Source organism: Petaurus breviceps, unplaced genomic scaffold, assembly GCF_028583685.1.
Source record: "Petaurus breviceps papuanus isolate PSGF00001 unplaced genomic scaffold, PetGlider_PUasm1.0 184, whole genome shotgun sequence".
Classification (NCBI taxonomy): domain Eukaryota; kingdom Metazoa; phylum Chordata; class Mammalia; order Diprotodontia; family Petauridae; genus Petaurus; species Petaurus breviceps.
Genome location: NW_027185793.1, coordinates 10134676 through 10158599, shown reverse-complemented (window position 1 = coordinate 10158599; position 23924 = coordinate 10134676). Strand labels below are relative to the sequence as shown.

Genomic DNA, 23924 nt, shown 5'->3' with positions numbered 1-23924 from the left:
ACATCTTTAGTCTAAATCTATGGATCCTTTATAACAGAAGTTGAAGCAAAACTATTTCTTTATTTTGTTAGTTGGTTTTCCCTCAACATCCTCTTTATGTATTAGGTGACCTATGCTTATATAATCTGTTTGTATGGGGGTATGTATACTATATATACCTTTCCAAAGTACTAGAAAAGTCATAAAAATCTGTACATTTGACCTCATCCCTCAAAACATTAACAATTTTATTTCAGTTTGAGAAATATGAAAAAGTATGAAAAGAACAAAGGTCAATAACCTCTATGCTAAACATAGCTAATTATATAGGAGAAAAGAGCTGTTCTAAATGGTGAAATGACAAATACAGAAACATTACATGATTTTATGCATCATACATATACATAAACAGTAAATAGTAACCAATATAGATGATTTAGCTACTTGCTTTATGGGTAATTAAACTGAGAATATTATTGCAGCATGAATAAGTGGGCAAATTGCACATGTGAGGTAAATAGATCTTTGATGCTCGAGCACATATGTATTACTGTATGAGTCTATATGAAGATTCCTGTAGATATTAATGGGAGTTTATTGATGAATACCATAGAATAGAGTAGAGATATCACTAGCTTTTAATAGGCTAACAAACAATATTTAAATTATTTATTATGAAAGGACCCACCATTTTATGTTATAAACCACTATAGTCCTTGACTCAGAATGATGAAGTCTCTTTTTATTCCTTTGTGATTAAACCTCAGGGATCAGATCCTGAGAGATTGTTCTATCTTTTTATTTCCAATAGTTATTTAAAGACTTTTCCCTTTTTTTTTTTGGTCTTTTTGGAGGGGGGAAGGTAGGGCAATTGGGGTTAAGTGACTTGCCCAAGGTCACACAGTAAGTGTGTCAAGTGTCTGAGGCCAGATTTGAACTCAGGTCCTCCTGACTCCAGGGCCAGTACTCTGTTCACTATGCCACCTAGCTGCTCCTGGCTTTTCCTTCTAAGAGTGATGTTACTTATTGTAAAGATTTCATTTTACTACTTATTAGTTGTCATGTATAAATATGATTCACTTATTCTATTGGTTTGAGTGTTTTTTTTTAATTCACACTAACATTATATAATTTTGGGATTTTAAACACACACAGAGAGAGAGAAAGAGAGAGAGAGACAGAGAGAGAGAGAGACAGAGAGAGAGAGAGAGACAGAGAGAGAGAGAGAGAGAGACAGAGAGAGAGAGAGAGAGAGAGAGAGACAGAGAGAGAGAGAATTAAGCAATGTTTCTTACAGAATACGGTCTGGCTGCATACTCAATAATGTACATTTTGGGTTTTTTTGTGGATGAGCTACATATATACAGTGCCCTTATTTTCACCCTTAATTCTCTAATTTACATGGTCCTTTATAAAGAAGAGGCCAAAGAACCAGTGTGTCCTACTCTATGCATATTTTAAAGAGCAGGTCTAGAAAAAAACATTTCAGAGTTATTTTTAAATGTTGTGCATGGAATGTAGCAATGAACATGCGTGAAGACAGCAGAGAGACTAGTCATTAAGGAAATTAATTTATTGTAAAAGGACTAAAGAGAGATGGAATAGTATAAAGAATTGAAAAAATTTTAAAGTACCATGCTTCAATTTCAGAGAACCATAATTTCATAGTCATCTGTCTGTATTTGTACATTGTATGTGTAGAAATCTCCTCTGTGGCTTTTAGTTGATAATTTCATGAATTCAGATAGCTGAGAAAATATATCTCCTGGTGGCCAAATCTTTGTCAATGAACCTCTTCTGACTTTACTTGGTTAATTATCAAACTTAAAAAACATACAATGAATGTCTGTGCCTATGCTAGGAGCCTCTTCAGTTCAGCTTGTAGAATCTGACAAATCTTGGACAATCTACGAATAAGGAGGGTCATCGCTACAATAAAGTAGAATTTTTGTCCCATATGCTTAATTAAGTGAAGATCTAATGAAAGAACTTCATTTTCAAGGTGGTGGATAATCTGTAATGTATAATCCAGAGAAACAATTCTAGAAGGAATCTCTTACCTTTGGGATCCTGAACCAAAGAATACAGTGACTTAACAGCATTGGAAAAGTCTTATTGTTTCAAAGATAGAAAAACTGTAAAAATTCCACACCATGACTCCATTATGTTTCATGTACTTTCTCCTAATGTAAGAATTAAAGCTTAAAAAAATTTCTAGAATTGTCCATCTTGAACTCAAATTTATCTGTGATAAAATGAATTATTTAAAACACATGATCTTAAACACAGCTATAACCTACAGGAATTTGCTCTGCATAGCAATGAAGTACATTTTCCCCCAATATCTTTCTTATTCCAGGAGAAAGGGAAAATTAGAGAAATAAAGGAAATGACCTTCATCTGTTCAGCATACTGTAAACAGTTTTGGGAAAAGCCAGATTATCTGTGCTTAGGCATATAATTAGTTTTCCAAAATCTTAGAAATCAAAGATCCATCAATCAACCAATGTGACGCAAATATTGTGGTAAGGGTGGGCCAGGTGTAAAACATTTTTTGAACATTTATGCAGTATGCCCTTAAATTCTTAAGACTGAAGTTTAGAGATTCAGTATCTCTCTTAAAATATTTAGGTACTGAAAAAATTGGTAATATTTTAGAAGTTATTTAGGGCAAAAGTTAAAAATATTCATTTAAAAATCTTTATTATCATTTCAAGTCACTTTTATGACCATACTTCTATCTGCCCTCTACCTAATTGCAAAAGTAATTTTCCCAAAGTAGTGGTTTGACCATGTCCTCCCCCTACTCAATAAACATAAATGACTCCCTGCTACCTTTAGGATCAGATATAAATTCTGGATTGTCACCTATAACTTTACAACCTAAAAAAACTAGCCATGTGACCTTGGGCAAGTCACTTAACCCCAATTTCCCTCCAAAAAAGGCAAAAAAAAAAACCTTCACAACCTAGCCCCAACCTGTCTTTCTAGCCTTGCTGGATATTGCTTACCTCCTCACACTCTAAGGTCCATCCAAATTGCACTTTTCTCTATTCATCAGACACATGATGCTCCATTTTTAGAAGCAGTTAGGTGGTGCAGTGGATGGAGCCCTGGAATCAGGAAGACCTGAGTTCACATCTGTACTCAGACATTTACTAGCTGTGGGGCCCTGGAAAAACCAGTTGATCTCTGTCTGCTTTAGTTTTCTCATCTATAAAAGGGGCATGGTAGTAGTACCTACCTTCCAAGGTTTTATGAGGACCAAATGAGCACAATATTTGTAAAGCACTTACTACTGTGCCTGCCATAATGTAGGTACTTAATAAATGCTTGTTAAAATATTTTCGCCATCTCTGTCTTTGCACAAAATGCCTTCTCTGCCTGGTAAAAACTCCCGCTTTCCTTCTATCTCTTCTAATCCCTAGTCTCCTTCCAGATTCAACTAAAGATTTACATCCCATGTGAAATCTTTCCTGCTACCTTCAAATGCTAGTAGTCTTCCCCACAAATTATTTTGTATCTATTTTACATATGTCTATATATATAGGTATTGTCTCCCTCAGCTAGGCTGAAATCTTCTTGAAGAAAGGGATTTTAATGTATTTATTTTTGCCTTTGCATTTTCATCACTAAGCTCACTGTCTGACATATATAATGGTAGGGGCTTAATTAATGTTTGTGTGATTGATTGACCCTGGCCTACTGTGCCACTTGCAGTTTCTGAACAACAGTTTCCACCTACGGTGCAGCTTGACTGTTTTCAGGTATATCAGTTTCAATTCACTGACTGATCCTCATTTTACAGAAACAAATGTGGTTGGAGGTTGAAGAATCTGTATTGAGTCACATGAATTCTCATGTTGATTTTCTTGACTTAAGCAGTAACATTTATTGACCCAGTGCTAAACGACTCAGAAGAATCAAATTCCTGACTAAATGAGAAATAGAAAGACTCATGATAAATCTCAGTAGGTTATAATATAGCATATAGGTTACTGACAGTGACCCACATGCAGTAAGTTTCACAAGGATATATATGATTAGAAAAAGAAGTGCCACAGCCAGTCACATATTTAAAGGAATACCCTCTACATCTGCTTTCTCATTTATAAAATGAAAGGAATGGTCTAAATTATCTCTGAGTTCCTTTCCAACTCTGAATTTGGTGTTTTATAATGGACAGTCTATGTGCTGCACTGGTATCTATGCTTGAGGAAAGGTCTCTAGACATTTAAATAGATTTCCTTAACTGATTTCTATAAAGATATGGTCAAGAATCACATAGGATGAGGAGACAAGAAGGTGTTGGGATAAACAAAGTTGGAGGTAATGCATCCTGAATCATGATTAATCACTATTATGAACAGACTCTACTCTAGGATGAGAGATGATATTTAAAAGTGCTTTGAAAACTAAAGCCCTACAAATGTAAGTAATTTTTTCATGCACTATGGGGGAAAATGAAGAATTATATACAATGCCATTAAGCGGAGTGAGTATTATTCAAACACATAGTTCATACTCAACATAATCAACAACGATTTATTATGTTACTGCTATGTGTACAGTACTCAGGGGTGTCAGAAAAGGGCATGGAAAATTTCTTCCCCACTAGGGGCTTAATGTTATTTGATGTGATGTCATAAATATATGATTCTTTTAACTAGTGGGCAAATGTTGTATAGTTTAATCTATCCACAATGCTGTATTCTTGAACTGAAATATAAATCTAGTGTGTACTCTAGCTCACTTCTCAAAGACAAATGGACTGTATTTCCCCTCACAGTACCTTTTTATCCTGAGGGGATTAAAGCAGCTTTTTCTTCTACTGCCATAATCTTGAGCCCCCCTTTGACTCTGTTCTTCTTTAATTGGTTAATGTCAATCAGTTTTTACAGAAGGCTATTTAATTCCAAGACGTAGCTAGGAGAAACATATGAACATTTCCCTCCACACTTCTGGAGTATGCTCTGTCTTGCACCACCTGGATCTTTCAGGAGGACTAGGCTTAACTTATCTTGGTTCCTATCTAGCATTGGCCCTACCAATTTCACACTCAAGGGTGCCAGAAATAGCTTCATTTAAGTTTCTGCTGCCAGGCAACCCAAAGTGCTCCTATAGATTGCTCCTTGCTTCTCAGGGATGAGCTGATTGCAACACTTGGTCTAAGCTCAGGCTCCCAGTTTCCTGTAGATTTCTCTCTAGTCTTTTCAGACAACCCAAGCTTGGACACTCCACTCCATTCTACTCCATTCTGAGTGAAGGAGTCACCAAGATCTTCCAGAAGCAAATGAGGCAAAGTGATTTTAGATGAAACTAAAAGGCCTTTTTTGAATGGCTGTGTAGCCAAAGACTTCTTCAACACAGCGCAAGCTAGCTAGAACTTGTTTCAAAAAGTCTACAAATGGTCACAATCTCTCTCTCCAAGTTACTTCCTTTGTCAATACAGTTCTCTCAGAAGGAGGCTTCCTTTACTCTGCTTGTGTTGAGACACCATCCCAGGTGCTCTACGTATGTGCCAGACCTCCCCATTACACAAAGCAAAATGTCAACTTGAATGGGCTTGTTTATTTATAGAAGTTTTGCTGATATCTTTATGCTGCAACACATAAGAGTAGAACACCCTAATCAAAATGTTGAAATTGCCAGTTTGTTTTAATTTTTCTACTTCCTCATTCAAAACATAAAATGCCTAGGATTGTTATTAGGCTGCTTGGGGGCTTCCACAATGGTTCTCTTGTTCTCTGTCCCCAACGGTATTTTGTTCCATAGGTCATCTCTTCGATATCAAAGATTCCTTTTCCTGTGATTGGGTAGTATTAGATGACAAGAGAGAGCAGATGAGTTAACTTAGAACAATTTGTCAAATAGATAAATCATATAATGCCATCTAGCCATTTCTCTTCCCAGTATGATAATGTGTTAACCCACTTAAAATGTAAAAAGCCTTTGAGAACTGAAATACAAGTAGCACAATAAGATTTTTTGGTAAGGTTGACCTTTTGGCATCCCTGAAGTCTTACTACATAATCAGCTCTTGTTCCATAGTTTAATTCCAGTGTGGAAAAAGTAGCATGGTAGATGACAGGTTGAAATCAGGAACATTTCTAAAGATCATTAAGATATAGAAAAGAATTGAATATTTTCTTTTTGGGGGATATTTTCAATGAATTGTAATTTATCATTTTTGTGGTCAGAAAAGACCACTTTTCCAGAATTAAAATCCATATATTAATTGTTTCAACAACATTTTGTATTTTATTCTCTATCATAGTTCCTTTCAATAATTTGCTATGTCCTATAGAACCTGAAAAATACGCAAAAAGCTGAAATATCTTTAATCATTTCAGTTTCCTGGATGCCTCCAGGTAGTTCCTAATTTTATAAACCATGTATGCTAAAAGAGCTTAGAGAATTAAGGATAAAAATCAGAGTTTTTACTCAGATTTTCTCACTTTTCAATGAGTAACTAATATCAAATGATTCAAATCTTCTGCATGAATGCTAGGTTTTTCACGGGAATGGATATCTTGAGCTAACTCCTCACATCTTTAGAGATTTCTGGGTGACAAATATATATGGTTTCCAAGTTTCTCTTCATTACCAACCAAGTTTTGCACCTGTGAAAGAAAACCAGTGGGACTCAAACTTGAACTACCTTTCATTTTTTGTGTTTGGACATAAATGTCTTAGGAGATGATAGCAACAGAAGTTCTAATGCTCCAATGGCTTTACTTGTACTCTTCAACAAAGAGGTCTAAGATTTTTGAAAAGGTATCTTACATAATACTTTAATATAATAATGTTTGCTTTTATTCTTTGATGATATTGGTTTTTCTTGTAGTCTATAGTCTTTGCAGTATTTTATATCAGTTCTTTTATGATTTATTAGAAACAGTACTGTGTAGAGGAGAGAATGCTGAGTTTGTTATCAGGAAGATGGGTTCAAATCCTATCTAACAATTACTACCTGTGTTACTGAGCAAGTCGTTTGGCATCTATGTGTTTCAGACAACTCTCTAGGACTAATCTATTAAGTCACAGACATTGTGATCTGTGTTGGTTGAAGGAAGATCTCATACTGGGGGTTATCCATACTAATCAGATCACAGATCCTTAAAATATTGTTATAGTTTTTGGGTTTTTTTTTTTCTTGTTTTTTTGTAGGGGGGGAGGCAGGAGGCTAGTGGGGATTAAGTGACTTGCCCAAGGTTACACAGCTAGTAAGTGATGTGTCTGAGGCAGGCTTTGAATTCAGGTCCTCCTGACTTCAGGGCCAATGCCAGAGCACCTGCAGTACACCTATGCACTGCACCTTTCTTATAGTTATTATAATCAAGAATTAAATCAATTATCTGTTTGCAGAAGTTTAATACTAATAAGCAAGCAGACACTGATATCAGAACATGTCACCCATTTAAAGAATTCTTTCAACAACAACAAAAAAATGCTCTTAAGTCATTGTAAAAGCAATATGGGAAGATAGCCCACAGGCACAAATTCATTTGTAACTTTGAGGATCCACAGTGGGACCCTCCAGGGACTGAGGTACCATGGCACTTTCTGGACCCAGTTATGGAGTTGTACTGTGTTCTTTCTTAGGGGAGACTACTTCTAATGAGATGAGTTTGCTCCCTTTTTTATACTCTTCAGCTTGTTAAACCCCTTTTATCCTGCAGATTATTTTGTTTATAGTTTACATTATGTCTCACATATAGGTTTGCTCCCCAAAAGGGAGCAAAAGCATACTTCATGTGCAATATGCATCAGGCATGAAACAAGCAATTTATTCCTGTAAAGAAATTCTAAACATAAAAGACATCATGCCTTAACAGAATGACATAAGACATTAAGTCTTACAACATACTGACAAAGCAATTTGTAGAACTTCTAATTAGGCATTTTATATTTCATCTTGGCTCTGCACTGTCTGAGCAACATGTGGTGCATATCTGATGGTAAATAGACTGGCCAGGCTGGGGTTAATTCTTTTTTTTGGTGGTCATCCTTTCTGATACAGAAACTTCCTCTGTGAGCCAGCTCTAATTCACTGGGACCTAAATCCTCTGAACTTCTTGTTTTCACGTGGTTTTCTTCAGGCATAAGACATATCCAGCCCAAGAATGATGTTTGATCACCTACCTAGGAAAGGAAACACAAAGTGGAAAAGGCAACTAGGGCCAGTTTGCCTAGTTGAGTCTTTGCTCCATATAGGAGGAGAAATGGTGTTGGTAAAGAGCTCCACACATTCCTCCTAACCCCCTTCATTGAGGGTCTAGGGACGGGGCACACTGCCTGCCACAAGTGAAAATGAAAGCACTAGACAAAGCTGAAAGTTGTTTATTTTACCTTGCTCAGCATTCTGTCTATTCTGATACTATTGTTATAGAGTGGGGGGAGAACTGAAGAGTCACTCAAGGCGTGCCACAGCATTTCAAAACACTGAGTTCTCTTAGCACTAGGCCACCATATTTCTGGAAGCAAGCTATGTTTAACTGGAATGGGAAGGGGAGGAAAAAGAGACAGCTCTGAGCATGCACCGTATGATGGCACCTACAGGTTAATTCAACCTTGATACACCTATACACACCTATAGGATTATTACTAATTTATAGATCAAGGCTAGATTTGAAAAGAATGGAAATTTTAAAATTCAAGCTAGAAGCATTGTAAAAAACAAAGTTATGAAAGACTTTTTTTCTAGCTGTATCAGCTATAGTTATTTGTATGATTTACATTTTTAGTCTCAAATTGTATTTCTGTTTTTAATTTTATTGTGTTTAAAGAACAGTTTTATTACAAGGTCCAATGTGATATTTATAGTGGATGGTACAGTCTTAAAAAAGAACATACACAAACCCACAGATTATTAGAGGTAGAAGAGTCCTCACAGAACAGACAGCTTACTCCTCTCATTTTACAAATTAGGAAATTGAGGTCCAAAGAAAGGGAGATGACTTGCCCAAGGTCACCAAAGTTTGTGGCAGTGCTGAGGAATGATTTATAGATTTAGAAGAACTTGGATCTTTGGTGGTATTTCATATTAGAGGGATCTCTAGGATTTCAAGTTAGAGCATCTAAAGGAAATGTTTGTAAAAGTCACATAGTTGACTTTTATAGTAACTGGAGAGCCTATCACATTTTTTTTTTGTAAACCCTGAAGAAATTCTATTCCAGAAACTATACTACATATACAGCTTTTCATTACAAATTAGAGAAGAAAACACTTGTCTCTTTGTTGATACAAAATTTCTCTTAATCCAGAGGGTAAAGATGAATAAAGAAAATGCCCTCAAGTATGTACTTTTAGTGTCTTTATAGTTTCTTTGTATATTTTTAAAATAGGCCATATTTTAATTCTCCCTTTATAGTAAACTACAATCAGTATTTTATCTTTATGTTATACCATTGTTGCATTAGACAATAAAAATAGTATTGAACCAGAAATTTTCATTTATAACTAATGCTATAGACAACCAGTAACATAATCAGCTAGAATTTTTTTTTAAATATGGAAACATGAACTAAATTGCTTATATTTTTCCCTTTTTCATGAGATTGAGAAGAAAAAAAACACTCCCTCAATAATATTAAATGCCCTAAAATTGACAGCCTCTTAATATGTAGAATTTTTATTCAACTATACTACTGGAACATAGATTTATAGTTGGAAGACATCTTAGAGACTGAGGAAACTGAAAGATGGGGAAGTGATATGACTTACACAACATCATACAGATAGTAAGAGATCCCAGGGTTTCTGACTCAGAATTATGGCTCATGAAATTTGTCAAAGTACAGAGACCTTAGGAAACTCCCTTTATATAGGTCCCCTGTCATCTATCTTTGGCAAGCTTGAGTAATTCATGCTGTAAACAGCAAATCTGTAATTACAGCTGGAAAATGGTTGTAATGTTTAGGAATACAAAATAAATAAGCTATCTTTTTTTTAGTGAGAAATTTTGATTTTAATTCTATTGACAAGAGTGACAAAAATTTTATTTTGAATCCAGATTGCTTTAAGTTTGTGTTTATAAAAGTTCATGGATGCAGTAGATAAATAATAAACAACTGCTAATTTAATGATGTACATTCCATTTTTCAATTCAGTGAGTGCTTGGAGAAAGAAGAGTGTAGTTTGCCATTAAAAAGAATAGGAGAGGGGGCGGCTAGGTGGCACAGTGAGTAGAACGCCAGCCCCTGAGTCAGGAGGACCTGGGTTTAGATCCGGCCTCAGACACTTAATACACACAACACAAAACTAGCCTTGTGACCTTGGGCAAGGTACTTAACCCCAATCTCCCTCCAAAAAAGCAAAAAAAAAAAAAGAATAGGAGAGATATATCTAGTGTTCAGTTGTCCTATAAATTCTTTTCTAGTCATTGGAATCAAAACAATTGTTCACACAGAATGTGAATTTTGAAATGTCCTGATTTCTGACAGCAGCAATAGTTCATGTTTTCCCAGTACTTTCAAATGTTTCTGAGAATTTTACAGGCATTAATTGAAAATAGACATAAACCTGCTCCAACTTAAATGGTGATGCTTCCCCAAGAAATTCTTTATGCTTGAAATTAAGTTGCTGATGAGATAATACCTCTACTTTACATGGTATAAATATCTGTTTATAGCACAGTAATTTTATGATAGAAATTTCCGTTTGTGATTTCTCTTTATTCTGGTCCATATTTTGTCACTTGATCCACTATCCGCTTTAGGGTATCTCCCACTAGTGTAGTGCTTTCAGATGAAGACTCTCTAGGTTTTTTTTTTCAATTGTACATTACAGGTAGATTCCCAAACCTGTTCTCTATGCTTCCATGTGCCCTATTGCTCATTCTAATCAAATTGGTGAGTGCTTCTACTCCTGTTAAGTTAGTGTTCTTTTTCTTTCTATACATACAGAATGCCAAAATATTAGGGATGATGAGATGTTGACGATAACAATATTAACTAATATTTATGTAGCCCTTTAATGTTTCTCACATCATTCTCAGGAGGTAGATGCTATTATTATCCCATTTCTACAGAGGAGGAAACTGAGGCTGATAGAGGTATATATAACCAGAAAGTATTTGAGGCAGGATTTGAACTCGGGTCTGCTTGACTCCAAGACTCATACTCTACTCATTACACAACTGAACTGGCAAGATGGGAAATAGTTCTCCTAATCTATTTTTTTTTTTTTTAAGCAATCGGGGTTAAGTAACTTGCTCAAGGTTACACGGCCAGTTATTTCTGGGTGTGGTGCTGAGTATCCGAGGCCGGGATTTGATCCAGGTCATCCCGACACTGGAACCGGTGCTCTTACTCGCTGAGCCACCTGGCTGCCCCTAAGCAATTGGGGTTAAGTAACTTGCTCAAGGTTACACGGCCAGGTGTTTCTGGGTAGGTGCTGAGTGTCTGAGCCCCTCTCCTAATCTATTAATGTATATCAGTATATGCCTCATGGCAGAATTAACACCAGTCATGGATCTGCATTCTGTCAAACCCCATAGACAGTGTCTTCCAGGTTAGACACATGAGTAACATGTTACTAGATAGCCCTGTTTTATTGTTTAATATGCATGTGTGTATGAAAGATGTAAATTTTTCTGCTAATGTCTAGGACACACGGGTGTGACTTGACTCTTGCTGTGAATCTTTACAGAAACATGACCCAGATGTTATATTCCTTTAGTGAGAGCAATTGAGAGTGTTTTAATGGGAATATTAAATTAACTTGTACATTAGCATTCCAGGAACCTTGCTGAAAGATGCACTTCCTATTCTAGATCTGCAAATGTAATTTCCCCCTTGATTTAAAAATCAATATTTGTTTTGAATTTATTTATTTGAATTTAAATAATAATTTAAGGTTCTATGAACACACTCCATAAATAAATCTAGCAAAAAGATATCATCACAGATGTTATTATTTCTGAGATGAATTACAGATTTTATTTTGAATCCCAGGCTGATTTTCATGTCCTTTTTGGAGTAACATGCCACAATTTTTTGACCAAGATCAGTCAGCATTAAAATTTAGTCAAAAAAATAAAATAATTCCTTCAACACAATATTTTCTTCTTCCTTTACCAGTATGGACTAACTTAGAAAGTTAACTTCCCAAAGCCACGAAAAATCTGTACAGAGATAGTAGCTGCAGTAACAGGGATTCAAGGTACTGATATTGCAAGAAACCAAGGATAAGCTTGTTCTCTTGAGGATCAATGACATGACATGTCCCACAGCATGGAGGTGCCCTTTATCGCCCTCTTAGTTTATCATCTACATGTCCTGGTACAACTGTGCCCCTGAAACCCTGCAGACTAGACAAGTGCTTTCCTTCAGAGAGGAAAGCAGAACGAAATTTTTTAAAGATCAAGAAGGTCATGTGTATTTACTTTGAACTGCAATCCCATTCCAAACATAGATGTTGGGATAGTGGAGTTTATTTTAAAGAAAGAAGAAAATGTTTTCTGCCACCAAAAACCACAAGTATTTAAGTTGGTAAAGACATTATAGTACTTGAACATCCTTTAAGTGCCCAGATTTATCTATGGGAAATAAATGTTGATTAAAAAAAAAGTTTCTCCTTCCTCCTTATGTTTCCTCAGGGAAGAGCAATTAGTTTGGGGGGTTATTTTTATGGTTACATTTTTCTTGCCTCTAACTTTCTGTGATACAGCCTATGAAAGCAAATATAGGACCCATTTATATGAATGAACATCATTGTAATGAATGTGGGGAGGAACTAAGTGGTACAAACCTTTTTTATGTATTATTCTGAAGTGCCTCTCCTGTTTTGAATATCAAGTCAGAGGCTTGAAATCATAGATTCACATATACTAGTATAAAATAAAGCTGTTCAAGCACTGTTCTGACATCACATCAGGATGCACTTGAATATTATTTTTGGAGAATAGTAGCATAATCTATTCTTTTTGTCAGGGTGAAAGAAAGGTAAAGAAGACCATGTGACTTTTCTATAACTCTTTTCATTTTATCTCCTGGGTGAAAGCCTTGCCAAATTTGTAAGATAACAGAGTACGTGAGTGATAATACATAGTTGTCTCAGTGTTGTGAATTAATTTCAGTGTTAGAAAGAGTTAATATCCTTATTTAGAAAAATGCAGTTCTTCCCCCTCACCCACCTCACCATCCTGCTCTAACATTCAAATTAACAAATGTTTATTGAGTTCTGTCTAAGGAACTGCAACCTCATATCTTACCTCTTTTCTTCCTTCCTTCCTCCATCATTACTTTACCACCTGTCATTTGCCTCTTTTCCCATTGAGGATTTAAGTTGGTTGAACTTAATTGATTTGGTTGAATGCAATTGGTAATAATCACAACTCTTCACCTTCAGAGATACCATTATTCTTTAAAAAAGTGTTTGTGGGGGACTTAAAAGAGAACTAAATTACAGGTTGAAAATGAATTGTACCATAAGCCTATAAGAAATGTCATAAATATAGACAATTCTAAAAGCTCTTTGGACCCTATTACTTAGCTCAAAGAAGTCTCTATAACTTCCACTTTTGCCTCTTGGCAGAGCCCATAAAAATCTTATTTTGCTTAACATTGTAGGAAAAGTAATGGGAAATGCCCAGTCGTGATCATGTTGTAGGTCAAATGTTCTTGAGGATAATTCAGAGCTCCCATCATGAGAATGAGGATGAATGTTTTCCCTGCTTTTGGCCATGACCCCAAGAAGGTCAGTCATCCCTGATGCCAAAGTTCCAAGGGAGAATGGATTGGTTTTCATTCATTCCCCAAAGATTGACACTGGAATGTCCCTCTCAAAAATCAGATCCCTAACCTGGTCCTAGATTTTCAAACAGGAACCTGAATTCCTAGATTGGGAAGGCACACAATTGATCTAGGGCTATTAAAATTTCCTAAAAATGTTGTTAGCAGAACCTTAGGGAATATTCCATATTGGAGCAATAAAGGCCAGAACTAAAGAGTTTGATTAGCCTTAGAGCAAGATTTACTGGTCTAGAATGTCAAAGGATTAATTGTCCCTGTATGTGATTGTCTGTGACATATTTCACAGTTGACAGAGGCCTCAGGTCTTCCTGCCAACGTGATAGGTGGCTGCTGGTATTCTGAAGCAGTCCAATGAACCTTCTCAGAGGAGCCTGATGCTACTCGGCTGTGTAATTGTGATGGAAGTGAGCCAGTCAGAAGCAAAAATTTGTGCTTAACCTTTTGGGAGTTTTATTCCAGCAGATTGTATTGGGGGAAAAAAATAAAGAAACATTACAAATAATAAGCTTCTCTGCCTGATTTGTAATGAACTAGTAATAAATGAGTAGGCTTTCTCTAGAAGTCTGACGATTACATAGCAGCTTTAGCTAACTGCATGGGACCACATCTTATTTTGATCAGCTGTAGCATAGCAAAGACATGTAATTATCATAATCTAACAATTAGCCTGGCATCACTTTCCAGTGTTTAATTATCCCAATAAATGGTAATTGAATAGAGGACTTAATGACAAGAGAAGAACTTTCACTCTGCCTTAGGTACTTAAGTTGTCTCCTAGTCTAGGCATAATTATTTTTTTAAAAGCACTTCTAGAATAGCAGTTGTGATGGTTGTTTTTCTTCTTTGAAATCAAGATGCTTTTGTCTCCTTTTCTTGACCTTCACTTATAAGGCTATCATGTCCTACCAATTTATGCTGTTTCAATATAGAAAGACACTAGTTATTACTAGTTTTTCTTTTGAAATATTGCTGTTTTCTTATTTTTGTGTCAAAGCACAGATAACTTTATTACATTTGCAATGTGGTTATGAAAATTTATTTCTTTGCTGAGTCCCATCAAAGAATTCTTGCTGAGGATATATTTGCTTTGTGGTAATGAAGACCAAAGGGAGAAGAGATGTCATAAAATCAGATTATTTAGAAGTTTTTTTCTCTCCACTTTCAAAACTATGGTTTAAGTGTTATTTTTATGATTTTAAACAATAGCTGGTCCAAAACAACTCAATACTATTATGTATTTGGCATAATAATTTAATTATTGCTCTATAGTTACAAAGTACTTCATAAATATTACTAAACTTGAACTTTATAGCAGTCCTGTAGAGTTATCTCCATTTTTTTCAGACAAAGAAACTGAGGTTTGGAGACAACTGATTTCCTCATGTTTACCCAGCAAAGTTTTGACACATTTGGGGCTGATACCATGAGTTTCTGAGTCATAGGCACATTACATCGTTTTATCACTTATTTATGTATGCCAAGTGAAGAGTTTGAGATAGCAATGTTCATCATGAATTGTCCATAATAAACACTTCATTTTGTATTTATGCATTGCTAAAGCACTTAAGAATTATTAAATTATTATTCTTCAGAATTGTTTTTGTGTGAAGGAGATTTGTTGTTGTTAATGTTGCTATTGTTATTACGAAACAGAACCTAGACTGAGGACTCCTCTCCTTATAGGATACACAAAGGCAATGGGAAAATCATTTTGGCAGGTGGCTTATTTGATTGAGGCTGACATTTCTTGAACAGAATCATTTGACTTAATCCAACCCTTACCTAATGGATTGGATAACCTCTTTGATCTTTTCTACATCTTATTCTATGAATCTGGGTTTCCATGACAGGTGCAGTGTTAAATATATTACTAAATGCAATGCTTGAAGAAGGGTGATGATGCAGTTTTGTCAGGGAAGGCATCACTCAGTAGATTCTGGAAACTTTTTTTTGTCATTGTGGAAGAGGCCGCTATAATAAAATGTATTATGTCCCCAAATGTTAATTATTTTTTCTTTGGGAAAAAAACCCAAACATTTAGAGTTATTTGTGTTTGTTGGTTTTGTGCAATCATGGTTAAGCTTTTGATATTGACACATTTTTAAAAGCCAAGAATTCACTCTCTGCCTTAGCCTGATCTAAGCTGTTTAGAACCAATTATAGAGCTTCCTATACCTCCACTGAAACTCGTGTTAGGGTCTGCCATGTTATTTCTGTTTACTTTGGAGATAAAAAAAAATAAACTTCATATGAGTGAAAGCAAGACACTAGAAGAGGAAACATTTAATGCATCCTCTTTTAAGATATGTGCTGTTCTTGTGATGTACACTTACACAAGCACATTATGACTAATATGATTTGACTACATAAAGCAACAATACAAATATTTTAGTTTTTAAATCTGTCATTATGATAATGGGCAATTAGTGTCAGTTATGGCATTTTTCGAAATAGGATTTTATGTTGAATTTTTTTTAAATAAAAAAAAACCAGAGCTGGGCCAACATACAAAGCCATTATTACTTTCTAAACATCTAATCAAGTGAAATATGTCTTATTTCAATGATCTACAGTTACTGAATTCAAGTCAAGGCTTTCATGATCAGAATTTGGAATTACCAAAAAAAAAAGGGTCGAGAGTATTTGAATTTGCATTAATGTATAAACAGAGCAACAAAATTAGGTTCAAAATATTTTGACAGTTGTCTTGTGTTTCTCTGTACTTAATGTATTTGGGGAGGAGTAGGGTGTTGAATTTGGGGTTGGAGTGACTGTCAACTAATTGCACTTCTGACAGAAGATAAGGAGGTGACATCATTACAATTTACTACTGAGATTTTTCTAAAAAGTACCAACTATTTTGTATTCATAAAAGTAAGAGTTTTCCTGGAGTATGCTAGTGATAGAAACAACTGAATTGAAACAACTCGACATATCTAATGGTCCTTGCTCATACTACCTCTTAGCATTACTTACTATTAGTATTCTTTGTCGTAATGAAAATTTCAATGGTATCCTTAAGAAAACCTCAACTACTGTGCAGTTAAAAGATTAGATGTATGATATAAGGGCAGAGTGCTGAGCCCCAAATCAAGAAAGATATGGATTCAAATTCTGTCTCTTTTAGCAATTATTTTTTGTGTGATTCAAAGCAAATCACTTAACCTCTCCAATTCCCAGTTTCCTCATTACTAAAATGGATGTGATAATATTGACAATATCCAATAATAATGATATTGGGTAACACTTAAGGTTTGCTGTGAGGATCAAATGAGAATATATATATATGTATATATATATATGTAAAGTTGTTTACTGTATGTGTGTATGTCAGATAATAGTATATTTTTGCATGTGTGTGTGTTTTGAAAGGAGGGCAAAAGTGAACAAAAGAAAGATATTTTAGGAATGTTACGGGTGTTAATATTTCTCATATTGCTCTACTTCCCTTGAAGATGTGCAATTTCTACTGTAATTGCTTGAGGACCACAAAAAGAACATCTGTTGTGAGAGAGACTTTAGGGAAGCATAAGGTTTACATTCTGTGTAGACAGGAGTAGCAGAAGGGAAAGAGGAGGAAGCTTGTTTTGTTACAAACAAGGACTGCTACTTTTCACATATTCCCACAAAACATATTTGCAAATATATTCTATTCTTCCTTACTTTTATTGCAGTTTTGACTATACACTTGTTTAAAGTGAAGCTGATATTATTTTGTTTAAAGAAAGAAGTCATATTCTAATATTAAACTGTAAATTAATAGGAAGAGTAAAAAAAGACTGTGTCAAATCCATTCATTCTGGATTTAGTTTTGATATTGGGTGATTTGATAGTGGAGGTAGGGGTTGGAGGGAGAATTGGAAAAGTATCCTAAGGTTAGAAACATCAGTAGCTAATCAACTGCTTACTTAGCCTTTGAACACAGCAAATGTCATTTCTCTTTCTTTTCAGAATAATAAAGTTATCATTTAGTTCCACTATAATAGGATTATTGAGCCTAGTACCCCCATGGCCTAGTCACCATGGACTGTTTATCTGTAAGCATCCCCCTGATCCCATTCCATTGCTTTAGAGCACTGTGAGTTTGAGGATTTTACCATGGTCACCTATATAGAATCTCTCAGATACAAGACTTGATTACTGGTATTTCTAACTGAAAGACCAGCCCTCTGTCCACTGTGCACCTTGCATCTTGAAGGCCCTAGTACAGTGCATTCTAAATTTGTCACCATATCTTTCCTTTTCACTGGAAAAATGTCAATATTTTTGGCTTTAGCTAATAAATTTGGAATGAAAATAGAATTACTACAAGGGAAAGTAATTAACAAAAAGGTGAACTTGGAGGGAAATTTATTTTATTTGTAATTTATTATTATACTATATATTATATAATTTATTTATAAAAAACCTTCAACTTGAAATCTATTTTATTTAGTAGTATTTCTTTTAGAAATGAAATTCTCTAGCTCTCTGTATCACTGCCAGAAGAGCACATGTTTACGATGAAGATAGTAAGGTCACCTGCATCAGGAAGTAATGAGTCAAAAATCAATCCACTGATCAGCAAGCAGTTATTAAATACCAACATGTACCATGCACTATGATAAACACTGGAGATGCAAAGACAAAAGTAGATATAAGGAACTTACAGCAAAATGGAGGCAATGAATGAATGAGTGCCATAGGATATGTGGAATATATAGAAATGTGTACAAGAATATATAGAAAAATGCAAAATGGATACAATATATGTGGGGAGGAAAGGCCCAGCAGCTAAAGGAATTGGGAAAGGCTTCATGTAGAAGGTGGTCCTTTAGCTGAGTTTTGAAGAAAACCAGAGATTTCAAGAGGCCAAGATAAAAAAGAGAACATTTCAGGTATGGGGAATAAGCAGTGCAAAAGCCTGTTTATAGTAGGTAGAGTGTTGTGGGTAAACAGCCAGTAGAATATGTTTCTGGGTTATAGAGTTGTATGGAAAGAGAGGTAGTGTCTAAGAAGACCATAAAGAGAAAGAGGTTGTGAAAAGCTCTAAATGCCAGACAGAGGGTTTTATACTTAATCCTAGAGGTAATAGGAAATCACTTGAATTTGTTGATCAAGGTGATGATATTTTCAGGCCTGTGCTTTAGGAAAATTATCTTGATGGCTATGAGGGGGACTAGGGAGAGGCTTGAGGCAGGGTAATTAAATAGAAAGATGTTATTTTTTAAGACAAATAACTTTTTTCTAGTGAATAAAAATTTGTTTTTCCTTGTCTTCCAATGGAAAAAAAGAACAGGACTGTCATAGTAAATATTCAAAGTCAAACAAGACAAATTCCTGCATGGGTCATGTCCCCCCAAAATATATCTCATTCTGCACCCTGAGAACTGTGATTAAATGGAAGTCTCATTGGTAACTGTACCATAAGCTCATTATTGTAAGGTACACTCAGGATGAAGGAGGAGGAGAAACATGCACCAAAAATGAAAACTAACTGCAAAACTCTACAATGGGATTAAACTGTCACATGACAGAATGATAAAATTTCAGAATAAGTATTAGGAAGAGAACGAAATATGTGCTGTGGAATTCTTGTGAAAGTTTGTGAAATCTGAGTGAAAGTGTGGGGTCTGTAACCTCTCTTGAAGATCGTGTTTGGTCTTGGGCTGGTGTAAACATTCAGAGAAGCTATTTCACTTTTCCAATTTTCAATAATACATGACTCTAGGAATTAAAAATGTGTGACAGAAAACACCAATGAATTTTTTAAATTATCATCAAGAGCATAAATAAAAATTATGATAACACAAAGTGCATCTGGACAGTGCTGCATCTCTCCTATGGCACTCATTCAGAACTGTCAAATTATTCTGTGTGCTGATGATTCATATCCCAGAATCTTTTTCGCTGAATATTGCAGTGTCTCCTTTTTATACTTTGGCAACAATGTTACATTGCTTTTTAAAAATCTTTTAAAAGCATCATGGGCTTTCCTCACATCTTGCCAAAGTATCTTGACAATAATAAATGAAATGATCATAAGACAGCTGTAAATAAAAGTATCTGTGCAGCAAGGAAATAGATACAGCCTAGTGAAGGGGCTTTGCATTTGTTTTGCATCTTTAAGGAGGAAGATCTAGAGATAAGCTCTGTTATTTAGTAACTGAAGAACTGATGTGATGAGATGCCAAACTTGGAATCCGGAGATTTGAGTTTTATTCCTCATTTTGTCACTTACTTTTGTGTGACCTTGAGCCAATCATTTAAGATCTCAGGGTCTCAGTTTTCTTTTCTGTAAATTGGGAGTGCTAGTCTAGATGATCTTTAATTTTCTTTCCAGCTGTAAAAGTCTATGATTTTTCACTTCTTTTGAGCTCAAATGTGATTATTCTGAAAAACCACAGGAGATGAATGGTGGTAATATCTGTCAACTAATAGTCTGACATTTGAGAATAGAATTTAGGAAGTATGGCATTGATATGCCTTCCATTTGATTTGTTTGGGGCAAAATAAGGGTTAACTTTTATGTCTATGATTTTCTTCCTTTCCTTCTACTTGCTATGGATTCCTCTCCACACCTAATTTTTACATGTTCTAGGAAGTAGTTGTCATTATTTTTAGTTCTGTTTAATGTACTTCAGAGGCAAAAGGTGTTATACCCTGGTTCCCAGATAACATGTAATCTTAAGATGCATTAAAAAGAAGTGCGTGAACTAGATCAAGACAGTTAATAAATAGTTCCACTCTAGTCTGCACTGATTACACCATATCATATTCAGTTTTGCGCACCATACTTTAAGAGGGCAGTTGATGAAATGGAATGTGTTGAGATAAAAGTCCTTACCATGGTGAAAGCCTTGAAAATAATATCATTTGATGAACAATTTGAGGAATTGAATATGTTTTTCATAGAGAAGTGATATAATATAATAATGTTATGTATTTGATGATGTGTCTTGGAGAAGAGGAAACAGACTTCTTTGGTCATCACTTATGATAATACTTCTTACCACATGGGAGATATATTTCAGCTGTATACAATGAATAACTTTATAATAATTTGATCTGCCCAACTGTGGAACAGTCTTATGTCTCAAAATATTGTGCTGCCAATCACTAAAAGTGTTTAACTAGGGACTGAACTTTTAGATATTGAAGAATAAATTCCTGCTTTGGATAGAAGGTTGGACTAAATTACCTTTTCAAGTCCCTTCCAACTCTGAGATTCTGGGTTTTGTTGTTGTTATGTGTGGTTTTTTTTTGAGCCAGGATGTTGTTCTTCACAGCAGCTTTCTTTTATGATTAATCCTCTAAGGTCTCATTTTGAGAATAATTTACTAACTAAAAATGAAATGATATTTTTTTCTTTGTGCTGCCTCATTGTGGTTTTCTATGCTAGAAGCATTTTTTGTTAAAAACCTTTATTTTAATTACCAAGAGTGACTGGGCCCTCATGACCAGGCTTCATTCCTTATATGACTCCCTTTCCCCCCGCTTAAGCCCCTTTTTCCTTCCTGGAAAAACTTTTCTGCAAGATGGTGTAACATCTGTAAGATATTCTTTTGGTGAACATCCATGTACTCAGATATATGGGTGACCCACCCAGGCTTGTCACCCTATTTGTCTTAATTAAAAATGCATTTTCCCTCAGGAAAAAAAATGTTTATTTTTAGCTGCTGCTGCAAAACAACTTCCTGGATTGAAAAATTATAAAATCTTAAAGGTGCTACCTTTAACACTATTGCAACCAGTTTTTCAGAGTTTATCAATTGTACTTCCTACCATTTCCCATGTTGATTTGACTTAGCGTATTCTGAGAAAGTGTCCAACTAATTGGTGGGAAGGACTTGATTATACTGTAGGTCATAAATGATGTATGTTTATGTATATTTGTTGACTTAAGAATAATTCAGTATTGTTATTTGTGTACTTAATGTTCTCCCTTTCACTACGCACCAAACTTTCCCCTGAAAGTAAATTAGAAAAAGGAAGATGAACATTTTGTATACTTTTAAAGTTTAGTTTAGAAAGAGATGAGACAGGAAGGACAATAGGGTTAATGAATTAAAATGATGTTAGTGGTTTATTTGTATACGTAATTTTTTTTTTCTTTTCCTGCCCCTTCATTAATACTGATAGTTGAAAATTGTCTACAGTTACTACACAATTAATTCAGGAACTTGAACAGTTAAAACTTTAAGTGTAATTCTAATGTTGCATATAGGATAAAGTAAATAAAGTGAAACCTCAATACAACAGGTTGCTTGGATTTGAATACACAGTAGCTCAAATCATGACACACAAATACCTATACACAGCCCAACAGTCTCATGCAATAACACCCCCATAATGTGGTGTTCTGTCCCTTAACTATTGCAGAGTGACTCCGCTGTATAATATGATTGATACCTCTGGATGGACAGCTCTTTGCCTATGAATAATCTGATCCTTTTCCCTTTCTATTCTAGATTCCAGAGAGGTGACTACCACATCGATGTCTGTATTAATGACTATTTGGATGTGTTTTGCCCTCACTATGAGGACTCAGTCCCTGAAGATAAGACAGAACGATATGTCCTATACATGGTGAACTTTGATGGCTATAGCTCCTGTGACCACACCTCCAAAGGTTTCAAGAGGTGGGAATGTAATCGACCTCATTCTCCAAATGGACCACTGAAATTTTCTGAAAAATTCCAGCTCTTCACTCCCTTCTCTCTAGGATTTGAGTTCAGGCCAGGCCGGGAATATTTCTACATCTGTGAGTATATGGAGAAATTGATAAATCTCTGCTATGTTGCCTAACAGCTGCAAGAATCTCGACTAATTTTTCACCTATGCTTCATGAAATTGCAGAGGGCTTGGTTCTATGCATTACAGATGTCTCTTAGTAAATGCAGACATCAGGTTCCCTAGATACATTAGCTGCGAATTGAAAGCACAAATTAGATTAAAGGTACAGCTTTTTTTTTGCCCTATGAAATTGTGTGTCAGACTGTTCAGTGAACCACTGAACCACTTTTAAATGAAAAGATACTGCTAGGAATTTTCTAAGGTTCAGAAATGTTTTAAAAAAAACATGGAAAAAAAGAAAATAATTAAATTTACATACCATGGAGTCATTGAATTTCTTATGCAGGTGTTAGCAATATCCTTTCAATCATCTACATTTTCAGTGGAGAAAACTAAAACTCCTGCGAATGTCAGCAGGCTTAGGATAAATAATCTCTTTGCACCAAGGAGAGAAGATAATTATTAAGAGCAGCTGTGTCTTTCATCAGGAAAAAGTGTAAAGTACTGCAGAGAGTATCTTCTAAGTGAACTAGTGTGAGTGAGTTTACCCACCTGTGATTAGTAAATGACCATATACAGCAGCACTCACACTTTTTCAATAAAACCTTATACCAGTAACCCTCCAGATTACTTTCTCTTTTTCCCTATCATTTGCAAGAAACCTTCTGTGATCCTTTTTCTCCCTTTCTGAGTAGATCTTCTGTTTATTAATAAACTTAGAATATTATAATTGCATTAAAAAAAACCTTTCCCATGGCAGAGTCAATGTACATTAGGAAATACTACCCACCAAGTCTTTTCTACTTGAGTTTTCCCCAGAAAGTAAACAAAAATATTTATTGAACATCTGATATGTGTGGAGTATTGTAGTATATCTTGAGGAGAAGCAGTGATAAGCAGGATACTAGTCCTGCCCTGAAGAAACTTGCATAGAAGAAAACCTGCCTTTCTAGAGAGATAAGACAGTGCATAAATCAATTTTATACAAATTTGAATATGAACAAAGCTAAGAAAGATTTATGATGCTGAGAGAATTCAGAGAATGACTTTTGGCTTGGAGATCAATGACAGCTTCACAAAAGAGGTGGCATTTTATCTGGACATTAGAGGATTGCCACAGGTAGAGAGAGGATCTGTCATTCCTGGCATAGGGAAAAGTGTGGACTTGAAGAACAATGGAAAGTCTGGTTTGAAAGAAGCATAAAGTTGTGTAAAATTACACTGTAAAGGCATGTCAGATTCAGTGTAGACAGGAATAGTGTTCTCCATTCCTTTCCCCCTTTTCCCTCTCAAAACAAAATTTTATAAGAATAATTTCAGCTTCACGTGAAGAATGGCCCATTTGCTCATACATTGGCACATAGTGAAAAGGGGGAATGAAGAGATGAGAGTTTTATTATTTCAATATTTAT

General features: G+C 35.2%; 1 protein-coding gene across 4 annotated transcripts in view; it reads left to right on the top strand.

Moving 5' to 3' along the window:
- EFNA5 (ephrin A5) overlaps nt 1-23924 on the top strand; it is a 352273-nt gene that overhangs the window by 265657 nt on the left and 62692 nt on the right. For all 4 annotated transcript variants that reach the window (XM_069088130.1, XM_069088129.1, XM_069088128.1 and 1 more), the window contains exon 2: nt 22188-22480. In XM_069088130.1, coding sequence (XP_068944231.1) covers nt 22188-22480 — 293 coding nt within the window. The remainder of the gene's footprint in view (nt 1-22187; nt 22481-23924) is intronic.